The sequence below is a fragment of the Prunus dulcis genome, chromosome 5 (genome assembly GCF_902201215.1).
Source record: "Prunus dulcis chromosome 5, ALMONDv2, whole genome shotgun sequence".
Lineage (NCBI taxonomy): Eukaryota > Viridiplantae > Streptophyta > Magnoliopsida > Rosales > Rosaceae > Prunus > Prunus dulcis.
The window spans coordinates 1,084,088-1,106,614 of NC_047654.1; the positions used below are offsets into that span (position 1 = coordinate 1,084,088).

The following is a 22,527-nucleotide window of genomic DNA, read 5'->3' on the forward strand; positions in this document are numbered from 1 at the left end:
TTTTCTGAACCATGGTTTTTGTTTTCTAATTTGATAAAATACAAGGCCAAGAAAAAAAGTTTTGGAATCTTATATAGACGACGGTATTTTAATATGACGTCGTGGTATTAACATTCACACGACGTAAAACAATAAGATACTGTCGTCTATATTAGATACCAACCCTACTTTCTTTTTCTTTATATTTTATCAAATTAGGGAAAAACAAAAACCATTGTTTAGAGAAATCAAACCTGCAATTAAACAAGCAAATAAAAAAAGACTATAATTTTAAAAACAACTTTGTCAATTTTCAGACGACGCTAGAACGACTGACGAACCGTCGTGGTCTACATATTTAACCACGTAAATAAGAAGCTACCGTCGTCTTATTTAGTTGAGATAGTTGTCTTCAAAGTTGGAAACTTTCCCTCTTTGTCTGTATATTTTATCAAACTTGGAAAAAAGTAAAATGATTTTGGCCAGAAAAAAGGTAAAAAGATTTTTCAAACAAAAAACGTATGAGCATGCAAAACAACAACCAAAATAGTGAAAATGAAAGCTTACCTTTTGCGTGCAATGAAAGCAAGAGGAAGACGATGTTTAAGTTCAGAGACGACGAAGAAGACGAGAGGAAGGCGATGAGATACTCTGACAGTGCTCTGACAAGGAAAAAAGACAAAAAGTTTTCTCTGGGAGATTGAAATTTTTAATCGGGTTTGGAAACAGTGCATGTGTAACCGACGTTGATTTTACAATTTAAACGGTGGTTTTTTTGTAAGGACCGCTGTTGGTTTTAAAAATTTATTCTATAAATTTGTCGCTTTCATTCATTTTCGATTTACATTTAGGGTTCCAAGTTCTTCCTCTCTCAGAGACACTGTCTCTCACATCTCAAAGACAATAATTTGGATGTCTTTCTCAAAGAAAAATTGAGCTTACTCGCATCAAATCTATGTCCACAAGAAGAAGCTTGTCAACTAGCCTTCTCACTTCCTTGATCAAGCCTCATAGGACACTTAGTGCTTTTGAATACTCCTTGCTTTCCATCAAAAGAGATGCAAGCCTGGCCTCCACTCGCTATCGAAGGAAAGTTCGCTTCTTAGGGAAATCTGAAGATCAGATGTGCTGGAATGAAGAAATCTGAAAATCAAAGAAATTTAAAATGAAGGAAATTAATGTTATGGAATATGTAAATTTTCTTTTTTGGATGACAGATTTAAATAAAATAAGAATATAAAAACAACGACTGTTTTTGTATTACTGTCGTCGTTTTTCGTCGTCTTAAGTAAGACTAAGGCGACGTAATATATTTGTTGAGCGACGTTGATTTGTTTTTTAAACGTCGTTAGGTATAATATAACCGTCGTTGAAAATTGTCTCTCTGATTGCAAATTTGCAACGACGTTAGGTATAATTTTTGTAGATACACAAAAGCACACACATCATCAACTTCCAAAAAATTGTCTCTCTGATTGCAAATCTGTGTCATATGTTAAGATTATGATGTGGAACAGAGTTCCATCTGGTAAGATTTCGTAACCCTTGGGTTCTCAGAAAAATCTGATTATGTCGGCGGTTTTCTATATAAACCGTCGTGGTTATTTCAATTCTTGTCATTAAGTAGATCTACCGGCGTAGGATAAGAAAATCAAAGAAAAAAATTGTTAACAAAAATTCTTATTAAGACGACGGTTTAAATTAAAGGTACGACATATAAAATGAATAAATACGACGTTAAATTTTATAGTACGATTTAAAGATAACGTCGTAGAACTATCCGAGAATGACGTCGATATATTTATATTTTCCGTCGTTGTACATTAATTTAATACGGCGATATTTTGTATTTTAAAGCCGTGGATTTGTTTGTAATTATACGGCGTCTTATACGAAAACCTCGTCGTGTTATTTTATGAGTAAAAACGGTGGCTTTTATTGAAATCGTTTTCTTTACTTTCTACGTCAGTCGATTCATAACTTCTGCCGTTCTTTGTTGACTTTGATTTTACACTGCCGAAATTTGTTTCAAATAGACGTCGGTTGTTTAATTAGGTACGTCGTTGTTTTTGAACAGCCATTTGAATCTCCATTTTTTAGTTGTCTAAGGTGGTATTACACGACGGTGTTTTTAGAACCGTCGTCTTTTTAAAAACCACGACGGTTTTCACTTAGACGGTCGTTGTTTTCTGGTCGTCTTTTTCACTTTTTGTAGTAGTGAAAATTCCTTAATGCCCTTGAGAAATAAATGTACTAAAAGATAGGATTCTTCACACGAGGGCAAAATAGTTAACATGAAATATTGAAACAAAATTTGAAGGACGAGTACATTCACCAACCAATTACAAGATAGAATAATCAACATTTTAATTAGTCAATTATTTCATAATCAATTGTTCAATCAATTATGTCAGAATCTTCCCTTCACATATGGAAAATTTTAACTTTTTTGCCATGGATAACAGATTCACATTAAACCAAACAAACTTTCGCTTATTATTGGTAAAAAATTTGGCAAAGAGATTAAAGAATGAGAGAAATAAAGGAGGAGACAAACATGGAGGCTCAGCCTGGAGTTGACCTTTACCAGTTGGGAGCCTGAGAGCTGAGAGAGAAACAAGTGAAATAAACCTGTCAGATTCAGATTGGTTCCATTTGGATTTAGGGTTTCCTTTCTTCTTCTTCCCCAGAAGAAAGAAGATGATGTTAATGGCGTGCGAAGGATAATCAAACAAGCAAACAAATCCCAAAACCGAAACAATGGGGTGGAGGAATGCGTTTGACAATGCGAAGCCAGTGGTCGTGACTATATACTGTTGGAAATCAAATCTTGTAATTGAAGGATTGTAAATATTGTAATTGTCTATTCTATATTAGACCCTAAGGTTTATGGGTCAAACCCCGATTGTAGCCTTAATTAGGAATTATGCTAGAATAGGAGATTGTAAACCTAGTAATAAAGGATAGTATTATGTACAGCAGCATATCAATAACATAACAGTTATTCCATCTCTTTTATTATTTACATGGTATCAGAGCACCGATTCGGTGGCTCGTGATTTACATCTTTATTTTCTTTTGAAATTTTTGAGGGTTTAACTCCCTTGTCTTCACCATGGGCAATTCCAATGTCCTTGCTGGGAATCATTCACAGCAACCACGTGATAGCAACAACAATACATGCTCCGCCCTTTCTCAGACAGTCCCTTCCTTTCATTTGGGGCCCATCCTCAACGTCCTTGTTGGCCTCTCAAAGGAACAATGCAAACAACTCGCTGCCGCCATGGTAAATTTGTCCCAACTTCCCTCTGAAAACCCAAATTCCTTTTATAATACAGTAGGTTGATTTCACACTCCGTCTATTAATTATATTTTTTCTCACTCTTGGACTTTTGACAGTGGAGCTACGGACCACATCACATCCGACTCTTCCCTTTTTATTCATAGCAATTTCTCTTCTATACCTTCCGTCAATTTACCCACAGGTTCATCTATTCCTATTGATTCCACAGGCACAATTCTTTTTAATAAGACATCATCCTAGAATATGTTCTTCATGTCCCTACTTTTCGTTCAAATTTAATGCCTGCTAGCAAACTCACCACATCTCTTCATTGTTGTATAATTCTCTTTCCTGATTTTTGTGTTATTCAGGATTGGGCTACGAGGAAGATGATTGGTTGAGGTAAGCAAAATGGAGGCCTATATTATATGTCGCCGTTGACGAAAGCACCTGTATCTTGTCATGTCACACACACATCCACCATATGGCATCATCGTCTTGGACATCCTTCCGCTGCTCGCCTTCAGTTGTTATCTAAATCTTTTCCCTTTATATCTTCTTCATTTGATCATTCTTGCATTGTCTGTCCTATGGCCAAACAAACTCGGATTCCTTTTTCCTTAAGTAGAACATCAACTCTTCACCATTTGAATTGTTACATTGTGATATTTGGGGTCCACACCATGTTCACTCACACACTGGTGCACGTTACTTTCTTACCATTGTGGATGATTTTACTCGATACACTTGGGTGTTTTTGATGTCACTTAAATCTGAAACACAGACCTTGCTTAAATCCTTTTTTGCCTTGGTCAAAAATCAGTTTAATGCCACTATCAAAACCCTTTGTACAGATAATGGTTATGAATTTCTTTCTTTGAAGGATTTTTTTGTCTCCCACGGGGTTGAATTTCAACGCTCCTGTGTTTATACATCTCAACAAAATTGTGTAGTTGAACGTAAACACCGGCACATCCTTAACGTTGCCCCTGCTTTGCGCTTTCAATCGCATATTCCCTTGTCTTTTTGGGTTGACTGTGTTTTGACTGCCGTGTATTTAATCAATCGTTTACCCACACCCTTATTGTCTGATAAATCCCATTTTGAATTGCTTTATCACAAATTACCACATCTTCATCACCTTCGTGTTTTTGGTTGCTTGTGTTACGCCACCAACGCCCATCCCACTCACAAATTTAACCATCGCGCACGGCGTTGTATTTTTCTTGGTTACCCTGCAGGGCAAAAGGGTTACAAACTTTATGATCTTGACACCAAACATTTTTTTGTGAGTTGGGACGTTAAATTTTTTGAAAATATTTTTCCTTTTCAATCCCACCAAAATACCCCACCCAACTCTCTCACCCAATCGGTTTTACATGTACCATCTCTAGATGATACATTTTTTTCCCCACCTAGTCCCACTCCATCACCTACACCTGCACAAATCCATCTACCTGATCCCATTACAGCTACACAAAGCCATCTACCCGATCCCACTCCACCACCCAGTTCTCCCATTCCAACATCTAGTCTCCCTCCTCCCAACCCTACTTTGCCTATAGATGCAGTCCCCTCGTTTACTGCTAACCAAATTCCTCATTCCCTGTTTGATGCCCAGAACCCACCACCTCTACGACACTCCACTCGTTCCATGCACCCACCGCTTTGGCAAAATGATTATTTTATGGGCTTCTCCTCTACCTCCCCTAACTCGTCATCCTCCTCGAGACCAACTCCTTCTTTAGGTACTCGTCATCCTTTATCTAATTTTATTTCCTATTATCATCTTTCTCCTTCGCATCGTGCTTTTCTTGCTAACGTTTCAGGAACCTGTGAGCCTACCAATTATGCTCAAGCTGCTTCTGATCCTCATTGGCAACTTGCCATGAAAGCTAAGTTGGATGCATTGCAACTCAATCATACTTGGACGCTTGTTCCTTTACTGCCTGGTCACAAACCCATTGGCTGCAAATGGGTTTACAAAATTAAATACAATTCAGATGGCTCCATCGAGCATTACAAGGCTCGCCTCGTTGCCAAAGGCTACACCCAAATTGAGGGCGTTGATTACAGTGAGACTTTCTCCCTTACTGCCAAGATTACTACTCTCTGTTGCCTTTTATCCGTTGCTACTGCTCGTAATTGGTTTATTCACCAACTTGATGTTCAAAATGCCTTTCTCTATGGTGACTTACATGAGGAGGTCTATATGGTCCCTCCTCCCAGTCTTTCCGACAAGGGGAGAATCTGGTGTGTCGGCTGAATAAGTCTCTTTATGGGCTTAAACAGGCATCTCGTAATTGGTTCTCCAAATTTTCCCATGCTATTCAGAAAGTGGGCTTTCAACAATCTATGGCTGACTATTCTCTTTTTACCAGGGTTAATGGAGATTCTTTTACAGATGTGCTCATATATGTTGATGATATTCTCATTACAAGCAATAATTCAAGAAATGGAACGTCTTAAATCTTTCCTTCTCAAACAGTTTCGCATCAAGGACCTTGGTGACTTGAAGTATTTTTTGGGCATTGAATTTTCCCGATCTAAGAAAGGTCTTTTTATGTCACAAAGGAAATATTCCTTAAACATTTTACAAGATGCAGGCTTGATAAGTGCAAGACCAGAAAAATTCCCAATGGAGCAAAATGTGAAATTAAAACCCACGGATGGTGATCTTCTCAATGATCCGATGAGATATAGGAGGTTGGTAGGAAGATTAATTTATCTTACTATCACAAGGCCAAACATTGTTTATTCTGTTCAGATTTTGATTCAGTTCATGCACCAACCCAGAAAACCACATATGGAGGCTGCACTTCGTATTTTAAGATTCATTAAAGGCACACATGGTCAAGGTTTGTTTTTGCCGGCTATGAACAACCTTCAGTTGAGAGCTTATTGCGATTCAGATCGTGCATGTTGTCCAACAACAAGGAGATCAACAACAGGTTATTGTGTTTTTCTAGGAAATTCTCGTCTCATGGAAATCAAAGAAATAGTCAACTGTTGCTTGATCATATGCAGAAGCAGAGTACAGGGCCATGGCAGTCACATGTCTTGAGATTACATGGTTGCGCTATACATTGCAAGACTTTAGAGTTACACAGAAGGGTCCTGCACTTTTGCATTGTGACAATCAAGTTGCACTATATATAGCTGCAAATCCAGTTTTCCATGAAAGAAAGAAGCACATTGAAATTGATTGTCACATTGTGAGAGAGAAACTGCAAGCTGGTGTAATTTCTCATTCCTATATTTCTTCACAGGATGAGCTAGCAGATATATTTACTAAGGCCTTGGGAGGAGATGCCTTCAATTACTTAAGTCGAAAGTTGGGACTTCACAACATTCACTCTCCAACTTGAGGGGGAGTGTTGGAAATCAAATCTTGTAATTGAAGGATTGTAAATATTATAATTGTCTTTTCTATATTAGACCCCAAGATTTATGGGTCAAACCCAGATTGTAGCCTTAATTAGAAATTATGCTAGAATAAGAGATTGTAAACCTAGTATATAAAGGATAGTATTATGTGCAGCAGCATATCAATAACATAACAGTTATTCCATCTCTTTTATTCTTTACATATACGCCACTGTAATAATTGGGATCATCTTCTCGTCTTTGTATGTGATATCGGCCATTTACTCTGGCAAGTCTGCTGCAGATTCCACCACCTCCTGGCTTTCCCGTCACTCTCTCTCTCTCTCTCTCTCTCTCTCTCTCTCTCTCTCTCTCTGCTTTTTCCTTTTGGGTTTCCTATCCCATTGATTTTGTTATTGTTTCTTACACTTATCCTTCAATTTCTATCACTTTCATCACATATTGGAAATGGGTATTTGAGATTTTAGTTGCCGTTGAATAATTCAACGCTTATGTGGTTAGCACTGGAAATTGTATTTTCATTGTCTTTTATTCTTGTGGAGTTGCAATGGTGCTCTTGTTTATACAGGATCCATTTCACTCTTCCCGCCACATCTCTAACTAATGACAACTTCTAACTTATATCGCTAAGTGATCTAACTTATTCGACTGTGACAACATAAGCTCATTTAGAAACTAAACTAAACTTTATTCTTGTCCTGTGATCAAACGTATGACTTTTGGTTGAAAAAAGTGGATCAACTTTGTGGTTCTTGTTTGTTGTTACACACCAAAGTTTCCAGCTTTAAACATTGTGGCACCTTTGTATATCATTTCTTCATATTTTCATTTCCTCATATTAGCATTCTGGAGTTTGCATAAGAGTTGATTGAGCTATTGGCAGACCCCAATATGAAAGTTTAAAAAAAGGCCAGATGAAGCATGGACATTCATATCATTAAGGCTAGATAATAGGAATTAGCAATGATCTGAATGAACTCAATGGAGCTACCAGCACATTCCCAACAATTTCCTTCCCAAAATTAAATCCATACGGCACTGGTTCACTATAGGCAATTAAAAAACAGCTTAATTGGTACACAGAAGATGATATACAAACAAAATTGATGCATACATAAAAGTAAAAGACCTAACTGCACAAGACTTGGAAAGAGCCTCAAATGCACAAGACTCAGCCTCAGCCTATACAATCAAACTCTCCCAGAAGGCCCAATTGCCTGGAAGTACAAGATGGTTAGTCCTGGAAAGAGCCATGAAATGGAGAAAAATAAGCTACCTTGCAACAATGGCTAAAATCACAGCAGACGCATAGGGGCGTTGAAACAATGGTGGAGAAAGCAAATAAGATAAAGAAAATTATACACGCACCCATTGATATATTCAGTGCACCCATAAAATTCTAAAAAACCCAACTTTACAGTGGACTGAAAAGCCGGCCAGCCATGGCGGCACCACAAATCGAAACCAGTTGGTCAAAACACTCTCTTCTTCTGTTCCTGTGTCTCTCTGAATTGGGCTCCACCAAGATGAATTGCAGCTCTCTGAATTTTCATATGGGACTACAAGCTTTGCTTTCTTCTGTGGAAAAGGAGGGGACCGTGTGGGCCACCTGGGAAGAGCTTTTCTACCACACTGCGATTTTCCAAGAAGCTCTCTTCTTTCCGTTATTGCCTTTACACTAATCCCATAACACTACAGCATCTTCTTCTCATTGTTTTCAGTTTGGGCGGGATGGAAATCAGATAATTAAAGAAAAAAAAAGCAGAGGATCCGTCTTGGAAAGTTCCTTTCTTTTTCTATGTAAATTCCTCAGTTTTCTCAGTAACCAAACAGAGGTGTTTATGTCTCAAAGAAAAGCACTGGCTTATTAGCTGTGGAAATTGAGAGAGCAACAACTGGTTTCCTGGTTTGCAAATACTCATCGTGGAGATTAGTCTTCTTCTGACCCATCTTTAACACCTAGTAGTAATCATTACAGACCCTCCTTGAGTTCCAGGGATGAGGCCCACTTCAGAATCAGCAGAGTGGATATTTTTAGCCACTAACCTTGGCCTAGAGATCTTGTCAGCTGCTTGTGATCAGGCTTCCTCCCCAAGAAGACCCCACTTTGCGCTATTTGGTATGTTGTTGGCTATTGCAGCTGTGTTCATTTCCATCGGGGAGCTAATTAACAGAGGTAAAAGGGAAGGAGTTGTGTTGAGGAGACGGGGAATGCTCTGGTGGTTTTATCATCAATCACCTCCTCCATATACGCCTTTTGGTACTCTTCCTGATATTTATGGAGTAGTTGCTGGCATCTCACAGTGCATTTGCTCTATAGCTCAGTATGTTTACTGCCTTCGGCATGCTGATAGTCCTTTCAAAGCATCCCTTTTGCCTGCCATATTTCTTATCTGTTTAGTTGGTTCAAGACTAAGTAATAACCGTATGAACGCCAGGTAAACACGAATTACACTGCTCATATGCTGCTCAATTTATTAAATCTTTTTGCAGCTTTTTAGTCTGAGATAATACAAAAGGAAGGCCTCTTCTTATTTATTTATTTATTTATTTTTGGATGGAGACGAGATGGAAATTTTAAGAAATAATTAAGGGAGATTTTATTGGATATCATATGACATGAGAATTCTACTTTATTTCAATAAGCGCAAAATGTAAAGATTAAAGTGCGAGCGGATAGAGAAAGAGGGGCTAATTAAGCTAGCTCTCTATCTTTAATAAACAAGACAGTTGTAAAAGATTGCTTTCTTTTATCTGTTTGCTTTTTCATTTGTATGCACTGATAGAAAATATTCTCTTAATCTGTTGGTTTGTAGCACGGAAGAAACTTTGTTGCGTCCAAACCCGGAGAATAATGCACCTGCAAATACACCATCTCCCGATAATCAGGAGGTAGAGGTACTAATTTAATTACGATTTAAAGTAAATTTTTTGCAAAACATTCATCCATACATATATATATATATACACACACACACACGCCCATATATAACCTTGAAATATTAATTTAAAAGTTGTCATTTGTATATATATCATGCGAATAACTGAACAAAATAAAGGAAATAATTTTCTTTAAAAAAAAAAACAAACCATTGACTATTAATATAAATATTGCGTAACTGATAAAATACCACAAAAACAAGGTTGGTGAAGTGGTTTGTGAACGAGACTTTCCTCCTTTGAGGGAGAATATTCCCTCTTACATCATCAAATCTAACCAATGATTAACTACCCACACTTGGCACAAATCTACTACACCTAAGAATACATCTTAGCTGTCCATTTGGACTGTGATCCAAAGGCTCACAATTTAAGTAACAAACTCAGCTAAATCTCTTATACTTTAACACTCCCTTCTAAGTGTTTAGCTGAAATAACTCCAAGCTTGCTCCTTAGATATTCAAACCTTGCCAATGCCTTAGTAAAGATATCTGCATTCTGCTCTCCAGTTCTGCAGTATAACAGATCAATCTCACCATTTTGCAAAGCATCACGAATGAAATGAAATCTTCTGCTTATGTGTCTTGTCCTGTGATGATGCACATGATTCTTTGTTATTGCAATTGCAGAAGTGTTGTCACATAGGATTGGTGTAGCCTCAACTTGTTCTTCACCAAAATCAGATAGAACAAACCTTAACCAGACTGCTTGAGCTGTAGCTTCAGCTGCACTAACATATTCTGCCTCTGCAGTGGATAGAGCTACACTGCTCTGCTTAACAGATGCCCAAGAGAAAACACATGATCCAAGGTGAAAGGCATAGCCAGATGTGCTCCTCATATCATCTTCACAGCCTGACCAATCACTGTCACAATATCCAACCAGCATTGCCTCTTTTCCTTTCTCATATGCAATGCCATAGTCTAGAGTTCCTTGAATGTATCTAAGTACTCTCTTAGCAGTTCCCATATGTTTCTTTGTAGGTCCATGCATGTATCTTGCTAAGAGACTTGCAGCAAACATGATATCTGGCCTTGTTGCAGTCAGATATAGTAGGCTTCCAACAATCTGTCTGTACAGCTTTTCATCAGCCTGTTCACTTCCATCCTCCTTGGATAACTTCTCATTCATAGCAAGTGGAGTTGACACTGCTTTACAGTCCTTTAAACCAAACTTGTCCAGCAGTGTTCTTGCATATTTTTTCTGATGCAAGAAGATGTAGGGCTCAGCTTGTATCACACCCAATCCCAGAAAATGATGCAACAATCCCCGATATGTCATTTCATATCTCTTCATCATTTCAGTTTTAAAACTCATCACCAATTCTTCAGAGCTTCCTGTGTAGATGATATCATCTACATATAGTGAAACAATTAGGATTCCACTTTCTGCAGCTTTCACATATAATGTAGCCTCACTAGGACTTTTCTGAAATCCTGCAGTAGCAAAGTATGAATTAATTTCTTCATACCAAGCTCTTGGAGCTTGTTTGAGACCATAAAGAGCCTTCTTGAGTCTATAAACTCTGTCTTCCTTGCCTTGAACCACAAATCCTGGAGGTTGATCTACATACACCTCCTCTTGTAGCACTCCATTTAAGAAGGCTGACTTTACATCAAGCTGAAACAGTTTCCACCTTTTCTGAGCAGCCATAGCAATCAGTGTTCTAACTGTGTCAAGCCGAGCAACAGGTGCAAATGTCTCATTGAAATCAATTCCTGGCTTTTGAGTGTAGCCTTTAGCTACTAGCCTTGCTTTGTTTTTCTGAACAGAACCATCCAGATTTAGCTTGACTTTAAAGATCCATTTGACACCAACTATAGGTTTATCAGATGGTCTTTTTACCAAATCCCAAGTTTCATTCTTCTCAATCATCTCAAGTTCTGCTTCCATTGCCTTTTGCCATGCTGCATCCTTGACAGCTTCTTCAAAGGTTTCTGGTTCAATGATACAGATGTTGCATCTTTCATAGATCTCTGTAAGACTTTTGTATCTCAATGGAGTGTGGTCAATATCTTGAGTACCTGTGTCAACCACAGATCTTTCTTCATTGTCTTCTGTTAGCAACTCATTCTCAATTGAATGTTCTGCTTGCTTCACAACTGTGTCATAGCTCCCTTTCTCCTTTTCAGACACAGCATCAGTAAATGGCACTGAAACACTGCATTCTTGCTGTGCATTCCAATCCCAGCTAGCTTCTTCATTGAATACCACATCCCTTGAGATAATCCCTTTTCCAGTGGCAATGTCATATAGCCTATACCCTTTCTCACAGCTGCCATATCCTAGAAACACACATCTGTTGCTTGTTGAATCCAGTTTCTGCCTCTGTGGATTTGGAACATGTGCATAGCACACAGATCCAAACACTTTTAAGTGTTTAAGTCCTGGCTTTCTCCCACTATAGGCTTCAAATGGTGTTTTCTTGTCCAGAGCTTTAGTTGGACTTCTGTTTAGAACATATACTGCAGTATTCACAGTTTCTGCCCAGAACTCAAGTGGCATGCCCTTCTCAATCATCATACACTTGGCCATCTCCACTATGGTTCTGTTTTTCCTCTCAGCCACACCATTTGCTGTGGTGAGTATGCCACTGTAAGCTGCCTCTCCATTCCCATTTCATCACAAAATTTATTGAACTCATTAGAGGTGTACTCTCCTCCCCTATCACTTCTTAGTTTCTTCACCTTATATCCACTTTGCAATTCAACAGTGGCTCTAAACCTCTTAAACACTGTGAATACCTCAGATTTGCATCTCAAGAAATAGATCCAGCACATTCTTGTACAGTCATCTATAAAGGTGAGGAAATACGTGTTTCCTGCTTTGGTAACAGTTTGCATTGGGCCACACACATCAGTGTGTACCAATTCCAGTGGAGTTGAAGCTCTGCTGGTTGCCTCTTTTGGAAATGCCTTCCTGTAGTGTTTTCCAAAAGTGCAGCCTTCACATACTGCATTTGTATTTTTGATTTCTGGCAAACCAAACACCATGTCTTCATTCTGCAGCAGTTTCAAACTCTGCATGTTTAAGTGCCCCATTCTCCTATGCCAAAGCAAAGTTGATTGGTTAATGCTTGCAGTTAGAGCAATATGTAAGTCTGTTTGAAGTTTCAAAGGAAAACTTCTATTTCCTTTCATATCCACTCTAGCCACCAGATTTGAAAGAGAGCTATCATCATAAACTTCTGCCTTGTTATCTCCAAAAATTAGGAAATATCCATGCTCCATCATTTGTCCAACACTGAGTAGGTTCTCTTTGAGACCAGATACCAATAGCACCTCCTTGATATATTTCCTTCCCATTTTAGTTTCAACCATCAGGCTTCCTTTTCCAATAACATCAACCAGCTGTCCTGTTCCCATAGCAACTTTTGCAGTCACATTCCTATCAATATCAATCAAAACATCTTCTCTGCCAGTCATGTGGTTACTACACCCACTGTCCAAGTACCATACCTCTTCCATGGACCTTTTCTCAGTTGCATTGTTAGCATAGAACATGGTTGGTGAAGAAGTAACCTGAGTAGCAAACTGAAGCTGCTGCTGCTGTTCAGGTTTCTTGCTATAGCAGTCTTTGGCAATGTGACCAAGCTTGTCACAGTTATAGCACTTTGGTTTGCCCTTGAACCTACATTCTCCATAATGCAATTTCCCACAATGTTTGCAAGGAGTTTTAGTTCCATCAGTAGGTTTATTATCCCACTTCTTCCCTTTGTCTTTCCAATTCTTCTGCTGCTTGGAATTCTGATTTCCAGTGGCCTTAGCTGATTTGGTATCTATACTCAGACTAGCAAAGGCCTTCTCAGTCTTGTTCTCATGATGTCTTTCCAATCTTTGAGCAAAGCTCTTCAATGAGGCTACCACCTCTTGAACCTCAATTACATCTAGATCCCTTGAATGTTCAATTACAGAACAGATTGGATCATATCCAGGCAGCAGACTAATTAACATTTTCTGCACAATTCTTTCTCTAGATAGTTCTTCTCCATAACCTCTCATTTGGTTTATTAGATCAAACAACTTTGTAAGATAAGCAGATAGAGATTCATCCTCTCTCATTCTAGTATATTCAAATTCTCTACGAAGACCCTGCAGTTTTACACTTCTTACCTGCTTATCACCATGAAATTCCTGCTTCAGGATGTTCCAGGCTCCATGAGATGATTCTTCATGAGAAATCCTAGGGAAGATCACCTCAGATATTGCTCCTTGAATCAACCCCAAGGCCTTAGCATCCTTCATCAGGATCTCAGCTATAGCCATCTTCCCAGAACCACTTGATTCCTCTTTTTCCTTTTGTTTTGTATCAGATTCATCAGCTCCCTTCGAATCTGAGCCTTCTATTCCTCTCTCAACCAGCTCCCAAATCCCATGAGATTTGAAAATGGTTTTCATCCTTATGCTCCAGAACTCATAGTTCTCACCATTGAAGATTGGAGCACGCAGCTCACCACCTCCAGATCCTGCCATGTTAGACAGATTTCACAGAGAGCAGGATTTGACAGAAAACGTAGCTCACTTCCTTCACAGATTCAAACGCCCAGCTACACGATCAAACCTGGCTCAGTGATACCATGTTAGCATTCACAGACTATAATCTGTCATGTTATGGATTATAGATCAATGGAGCTCATGTAAAAATGTAGAGAGAAAACTTGGAGAAGAAGAAGATGAAAATATCAGTCTGTATTTTCTCACTCTGTCATGCACAATCTGTGCATACCAATGTAACAGTAAAAGAAAAGAATATTCCCTCTTACATCATCAAATCTAACCAATGATTAACTACCCTATGAGATAGCTACACTTGGCACAAATCTACTACACCTAAGAATACATCTTAGCTGTCCATTTGGACTGTGATCCAAAGGCTCACAATTTAAGTAACAAACTCAGCTAAATCTCTTATATTTTAACAACCTTTTCAGGAGCAGGAGCAGGAGCGGCAGCGGCAGGTGCAGGTGCGGCGGCAGCTGCCGCGGGAGTAGGAGAGGCTGCAGCGGCTACAGCGGCAGAGGCAGTGGAGGTGCGGCGGCGGCTGCCGCGGGAGCAGGAGCGGCTGCAACGGCTGCAGCGGCTGCAGGAGCAAGTGCGGGAGCAGGTGCGGGAGCAGGAGCAGGAGCGGCTGCAGGAGCAGGAGCAGGAGTGGTTACAGCGGCTGCAGGAGCAGGAGCAGGAGCAGGAACGTTGGAAATGGGTTTTTGAGATTTTAGTTGCCCGTTGAATAATTCAACGCTTATGTGCTTAGCACTGGAAATTGTATTTTCATTGTCTTTTATTCTTGTGGAGTCGCAATGGTGCTCTTGCTTATACAGGATCCATTTCACTCTTCCCGCCACATCTCTAACTAATGGCAACTACTAACTTATATCGCTAAGTGATTTAACTGATTCGACTGTGGCAGCATAAGCTCATTTAGAAACTCAACTCAACTTTGCTCTTGTCCTGTGATCAAACGTCTGACTTTTGGTGCTTTAGTTTAGTTTTTTTGTGTTTTTTCTTGGGTTGAAAAAAGTGGATCAACTTTGTGGTTCTTGTTTGTTGTTACACACCAAAAGTTTCAAGCTTTAAACATTGTGGCACCTTTGTATATCATATTTTCACTTTATTAATGATTACACTGCATGCGGTTCCTACATAGTAAAGTAGTAAATTTAATTTTCCATGGTGCCATCAGTAATATTGTAGAACTCAAGCCATTTGCTTCTTGTCAATGCACCCTTTCTTGCAATATTTGGTGTTCATTCAGTAAGCTTTCTGTCTATGATTTCAGTCATCTCCCTCTCCCTGCATATCTTTAATGTTTGTGAATTCACAAATTGCTACAGATGTAGGTTCTCCTCCTGTAGAGCATGTTGGTGTATAGGTGTAGCTGCTGTGATGGAATTAGAATAAGAAGGTTCTATTCTTGTTAGAAAGGCTGCCCTGGATCATAGTCCAAGTGTACAGCAGGAATGTAATAGCATTCTGCCACTTGTCATTATCTTATAGGGTTATGATTGATTGGTTAGATTGTGTGTTGTTATAGGGAATATATTCTTTGTAACGGTTTTGGTCAGCAAGAGAATATATGCATGTTTTTGGTGCTGAGCTGAGACAGCTAGCATTCTTCTTCAAGCTCTCTCTCTCACACACAAATCTGACCTTTCTCTACTCTAAAGCTCTCTGCATTTTCATTAAGATTGATTACATGCTTTGAATGAATCTATATGCATGATAATGTTCTGCATATGCTAACATGGCCTCAGAGCCAGGTTTGATCTTGTAATACTGGGCGTTTTCTGTGCTAAGCTATTGAAGCTGCAGCTGAGCTTGAGTTCTGCAGATCTAAGTCTAACATGGCTGGATCAAGTGGTGGTGAGTTGAGAGCACCAATCTTCAATGGTGAGAACTACGATTTCTGGAGCATTAGGATGAAGACCATCTTCAAATCTCATGGACTGTGGGATTTTGTGATCAAAGGACTTGATGGTATGGATCTGAAGAAGTCAGATGAGTCTGATGATCAGAAGAAGGTGACAGAAGAATCAAGTGGGAAAGGCATGGTTGCTGAGGTACTCATGAAGGATGCCAAGGCCCTTGGATTGATTCAAGGAGCAGTTTCAGAGGAGATATTCCCACGGATATCTCATGAAGAGACATCAAAAGGTGCCTGGAGTATTCTGCAGCAAGAATTCCATGGAGATAAGCAGGTAAGGAGTGTTAAATTGCAAGGCCTTAGAAGAGAATTTGAATATACAAGAATGAAGGATGATGAATCTTTAACTGTCTATGTTACTAAACTATTTGATTTAATTAATCAAATGAGAAGTTATGGGGAGGAATTGCCTAGGGAGAGAATTGTTCAAAAACTGCTTATTAGTCTGCCATCTACCTATGACTCTATCTGTTCAGTTATTGAACATTCTAGAGATCTGAATGAGATTGAGGTGCAGGAGGTTGTTGCCTCACTAAAGAGCTTTGAGTTGCGTTTAGATAGGCACTCTGAAAACAGAACAGAGAAGGCATTTGCTAGCCTTAGTGTAGATGCCAAACAGACCAAGACTGGAGAACAGAACAGCAAGCAGAATAAAAATTGGAAATCCAAAGGCAAGAAGTGGGATAACAAGGCAAGTGAAGGCACTAAAACTCCCTGCAAGCATTGTGGTAAGCTACATTTTGGTGAATGTCGATTCAAGGGCAAGCCAAAATGTTATAACTGTGATAAGCTTGGCCACATTGCAAAAGACTGCTACAGCAAGAAAACACCACAGCAGGTCAACTATGCTACTCAAGTGGAAGCTGCACCAACAATGTTTTATGCTAGCAATGTAAGTGGTGCTGGTGTAACAAGGGATGAAGAGATCTGGTATTTGGACAGTGGGTGTAGTAATCACATGACAGGAAAAGAGGATTTGTTGGTGGATATTGACAGAAAGGTGACTGCCAAGGTTGAAATGGGAACTGGACAGCTTGTAGAAGTAACTGGAAAAGGCACTATTGTGGTTGAAACCAAAGCAGGCAAGAGACATATCAAAGAAATAATGCTTGTACCTGGACTGAAAGAGAACTTACTCAGTGTAGGACATATGATAGAACATGGCTATTATTTGGTATTTGGTGATCACAAGGTGGAAATCTACAATGACAGCTCTCATACAAATCTGGTGGCAAAGGTTCAGATGAAAGGAAACAGAAGCTTTCCTTTGAAGTTGCAAGCTGAAATGCACTTTGCTTATAGAGCAAGTGTAGACCATTCCACTGATCTCTGGCATAGAAGGTTTGGACATCTCAATATGAGTAGTCTAAAACTATTGAAAGAACAAGATATGGTAGTAGGGCTGCCAGAAATTAAAGAAGATAGACAGGTATGTGAGGGGTGTGTTCTAGGCAAGCAGAGTAGAGAAGCATTTCCAAGAGAAGCTATCTCTAGAGCATCAACCCCACTAGAACTTATTCACAGTGACATCTGTGGTCCTATGCAGACAGTTACCAAAGCTGGAAATAGGTTCTTTCTCACTTTCATAGATGATTGCACAAGGATGTGTTGGGTCTATTTCTTAAGGCATAAGTCAGAAGGTCTTTGTGTGTTTAAGAAGTTCAAAGCCACTGTGGAATTGCAAAGTGGCTACAAACTAAAACAATTGAGAAGTGACAGAGGAGGAGAGTACACTTCAGTGGAGTTTGAGAGGTTCTGTGACAATGCAGGCATTGAAAGGCAGCTCACAACCTCATACACACCACAGCAAAATGGTGTGGCAGAGAGGAAGAATAGAACTATAGTAGAAATGGCCAAATGTTTGATGTTGGAAAAGAAAATTCCATTTGATTTCTGGGCAGAGGCAGTCAACACATCTGTGTACATTTTGAATAGATGTCCAACTAAAGCCTTGAGCAAAAAGACACCATTTGAGGCTTATGGTGGGAGGAAACCAGGAATTAAGCATCTGAAGGTGTTTGGTTCATTGTGTTATGCTCATGTACCAAAACAGCAAAGACAGAAGCTAGATTTGGCAAGCAAAAGGTGTATTTTCTTGGGGTATGGCAGCTGTGAAAAGGGATACAGGCTGTACAATATTGAAACTGAAAAGGTTATCATTTCAAGAGATGTGATATTTAGTGAGAATGAGTGTTGGGATTGGAATACAAAGAAGGAGACTAGTGTGAACATTCAGCTCACTGAAATCAGAGAAGAAGAACAAGGAGCAGAAGGGAGTTCTTATGAATTTGAAGAACAATTGGAAGTGAATGAGATGCCTAGCTTAAACACTGAAACCAGTGACCAAGAAAGGGAAGCAGTATCACAGGATGTTGATCATACTCCTCTCAAGTACAAGAGCATTGCAGAAATTTATGAAAAGTGCAACATGTGCATTATAGAACCAGAAAGTTTTGAAGAGGCAGCAAAGGATGACTCTTGGAAGAAAGCAATGGAAGCTGAAATCACCATGATTGAGAAGAACAATACATGGGAGCTTGTGAATAGACCATTTGATAAACCAATCATTGGAGTCAAATGGATCTATAAGACTAAACTGAACCTAGATGGATCTGTGCAGAAGAATAAGGCTCGGCTGGTGGCAAAGGGATATTCTCAAAAGCCTGGAATTGCCTTCAATGAGACCTTTGCACCAGTGGCTCGCCTTGATACTGTGAGAACTTTGGTGGCTGTGGCTGCACAGAGAAACTGGAATTTGTTTCAACTGGATGTAAAGTCTGCATTTCTTAATGGAGTGCTAAATGAAGAAGTTTATGTAGATCAACCATCTGGTTTTGTGATGCAAGGAAGTGAAGATAAAGTGTATAAGCTGAAAAAGGCTTTATATGGTTTGAAACAAGCTCCAAGAGCTTGGTATGATGAGATAAATTCTTATTTCATCAAGACTGGTTTTTATAGAAGTCCAAGTGAAGCTACTTTGTACACTAAGATGTCTACAAGTGGTATTCTCATTGTGTCTCTATATGTAGATGATATTATCTACACAGGAAGCTCAAAAGAAATGATGGCTGCATTCAAAGATGATATGATGAGACAATATGAGATGACTGACCTAGGGCTGTTGCATCATTTCCTTGGTCTTGGGGTCCTACAAACTGATTCTTGCATCTTCCTCCACCAAAAGAAGTATGCAAAGACCTTACTTGACAAATTTGGACTCAAGGATTGCAAGTCTGTTGCAACACCACTGGCAGTGAATGAAAAGTTGTCAAAAGTGGATGGAAGTGAACTAGCAGATGAGACATTGTATAGGCAAATGGTGGGGAGCTTGCTCTATCTGACTGCAACCAGACCAGACATCATGTTTGCAGCAAGCCTCTTGGCTAGATTCATGCATAATCCAACCAAGAAGCACATGGGAACAGCAAAGAGAGTGCTAAGATATGTTCAAGGCACCATAAACTATGGAATTGCCTATGATAAGGGAAAAGGAGCTGTGTTAATTGGCTATTGTGATAGTGATTGGAGTGGAAGTGAAGATGACATGAGGAGCACATCAGGCTATGCTTTCAACTTGGGGTCAGGTGCATTTTCTTGGGCTTCAATCAAGCAAAGTAGTGTTGCTCTGTCAACAGCAGAGGCTGAGTACATGAGTGCAGCAGAAGCTACTGCACATGCTATGTGGCTGAGGTTTGTGTTATCTGATTTTGGAGAGGAACAGGTAGAACCAACTCAGTTGTTGTGTGACAACACTTCAGCTATTGCTATATCTAAGAATCCTGTTCATCATCACAAAACCAGACACATCAACCGCAGGTTTCACTTCATAAGAGATGCTCTACAAAATGGTGAGATAGATTTGCTATATTGCAAAACAGAAGTGCAGCTTGCTGACATTTTCACCAAGCCTTTAGCAAGAGACAGATTTGAGTATTTGAGGAAGGCTCTAGGTGTTATTTCAGCGCAACACCTAGAAGGGAGTGTTGGTGTATAGGTGTAGCTGCTGTGATGGAATTAGAATAAGAAGGTTCTATTCTTGTTAGAAAGGCTGCCCTGGATCATAGTCCAAGTGTACAGCAGGAATGTAATAGCATTCTGCCACTTGTCATTATCTTATAGGGTTATGATTGATTGGTTAGATTGTGTGTTGTTATAGGGAATATATTCTTTGTAACGGTTTTGGTCAGCAAGAGAATATATGCATGTTTTTGGTGCTGAGCTGAGACAGCTAGCATTCTTCTTCAAGCTCTCTCTCTCTCACACACAAATCTGACCTTTCTCTACTCTAAAGCTCTCTGCATTTTCATTAAGATTGATTACATGCTTTGAATGAATTATTTGATAATACACACAAAGAAAATGCCAGCCTTGAAGAAATTTAGACTGAGCAAAGAACTGGTTCAGGAAAGAGTGAAGGATAACGTCATTATTGTGACCTTTGGGAACTATGCATTCATGGATTTTATCCTGACTTGGGTTAAACACTTGACTGATCTGGGGCTTTCTAACCTTCTCATTGGTAAGCTACCCCCCATTCTGGATTGTGCACTTTTATGTCTTTTTGGCCTTTCCAATTTCTTTACATATCTATTCCATTTCCTTGTAAGGAAACATATGTTTTTGTATTTCTATTTATGTCTGCACTTATGAGTTTGAAATTGATGGCTTAGGTGCAATGGACACCAAACTGTTGGAGGCTTTGTACTGGAAAGGTGTTCCAGTATTTGATATGGGCAGCCATATGAGCACAATAGATGTTGGATGGGGATCACCAACATTCCACAAGATGGGGAGAGAAAAAGTTATACTGATAGACTCAATCCTCCCTTATGGCTATGAGCTCTTGATGTGCGATACCGACATGGTTTGGTTAAAGGTAGTTTTTCAGCTAGTACTTTAATTCTTAATATTTTTTTGTCAAGAATGCTTACTTGTTTGGTTTTTTCGTCTGACGATTATGAGTTATCATATATCTTTTTTCGTGGAACAGGACCCACTTCCATATCTTGCTCGCTATCCTGAAGCAGATGTCTTGACTTCCAGTGATCAAGTTGTACCAACAGTCACTGATGACAGGTTGGACATTTGGCAACAAGGTGAAGATTTTGTGTAAAAATACTTCTTTTTTCATCTCCACTATCCTATACGTGCATAAAATGTTTGCAGCTATTCCATGTGCTGGATCTCTGTATCTGGTGACATGAATTTGTGTCCAGCCACAAATTATAACTATGCTAATACTTTGGGAGGGGTCTACCCCTTGGGGATACTAGTATAGGATCCGTAACTTTCCCTGTTTCTGTGGATACCTTCATTACTGTTAAAGTTATTGCTTTGGTTATTTTGCTGATTTCTTCCCTCTAGCAGTTGGTGCTGCCTACAATATTGGAATTTTCCACTGGCGGCCAACAGATGCTGCTAAAAGATTGGCCAAGGAATGGAAAGATATGCTTCTAGCTGATGAAAAGATATGGGATCAGAATGGGTTTAATGATCTCGTAAGGAAACAGTTAGGACCACCTGTTGATGGAGAGAGTGGACTTGTGTATGCTTTTGATGGAAATCTGAAGCTGGGAGTTTTGCCTGCAAGCATATTTTGTAGCGGGCATACATATTTTGCCACGTCATTTGAATTTCAATCCAAAGAATTTAAGGTTGACACATCACTTTTAAAACCAGAACTCAAATTTTCCATAATTAAAAAAACAAAATAGATTTCCTAATTAAACCATCAAATTTGTGTAAATATTGTCAGAGATAAAAACTACATTTGTCACATAGTGGCATGTAACGAAGAAATTGACTTGGAATGTAACAAATTTAATATTTCCAAAAAGGTTAAAAAATGGAAACATTTTAAAGATTGAGACTTAGCTCAAATAGGATCCATAATCTATCATAAATGTTTTTTCATGAGTTGATTTTATTATCTTCTTACCAATCAGACCAAATAAGGGTTAAATTTTTGAAAGTTCTTTAATGCCCCTGAGAAATAAATGTACTAAATCAGATGATTCTTTAATATACAAGGGCAAAATGGTAAACACAAAATAATAAAATAAAACTTGAAGGAAAATTTTTTTATTTTCGTTGTCCTTTATTCTTGTGGAGTCGCAATTGCCCAAAGCCATGAAATTTCCTCAAAACCATTTAACGTTCCAGTGCGTACCCAATAAGAGAAAAAAACAACCCAAAGCAAAAGAGGCTGAAGCAGCCAAATCAACGGAGTTCAAATATTAGAATTAAACATGTAAATCAAGAAAAATCAAACTCGAATGGATAAGAAAATGGAGAAAAAGAAGCTACCTTGCAACAGCAGACAGATAGGGGAGTTGAAACCATGATGGAGAAAGCAAATAAGAGAGAGAGAGAGAGAGAGAGAGAGAGATTCATAAAAGGGAAGCTTGCTCAAACTAGAGACGAAAGCAAAGGAGGCTGAGGGAGAGAAAAGCCCACGTCGAAGACAGCCCACCAAACAGGCCTTAAGGGATTGAGAATGGGAGTAGGAAACTAAGCAT

At 39.1% G+C, this 22,527-nt stretch overlaps 2 protein-coding genes across 2 annotated transcripts; both read left to right on the forward strand.

Annotated features, from left to right (window-relative positions):
- Positions 1 to 8,273: 8,273 nt before the first annotated feature.
- On the forward strand, positions 8,274 to 14,815 carry LOC117627504 (mediator of RNA polymerase II transcription subunit 15-like). Its single transcript, XM_034359623.1, has 3 exons — positions 8,274 to 9,087; positions 9,466 to 9,541; positions 14,639 to 14,815. Exons 1-3 carry the CDS (start codon positions 8,648 to 8,650, stop codon positions 14,813 to 14,815), a joined length of 693 nt encoding a protein of 230 aa, XP_034215514.1. The 5' UTR covers positions 8,274 to 8,647.
- A 5,545-nt stretch (positions 14,816 to 20,360) lies between these two features.
- Positions 20,361 to 21,723, forward strand: LOC117627505 (arabinosyltransferase XEG113-like). Its single transcript, XM_034359624.1, has 4 exons — positions 20,361 to 20,528; positions 20,680 to 20,885; positions 21,000 to 21,105; positions 21,377 to 21,723. The coding sequence occupies exons 1-4, from the start codon at positions 20,369 to 20,371 to the stop codon at positions 21,721 to 21,723; spliced, it is 819 nt and encodes a 272-aa protein (XP_034215515.1). The 5' UTR covers positions 20,361 to 20,368.
- The last annotated feature ends 804 nt before the right edge of the window (positions 21,724 to 22,527 follow it).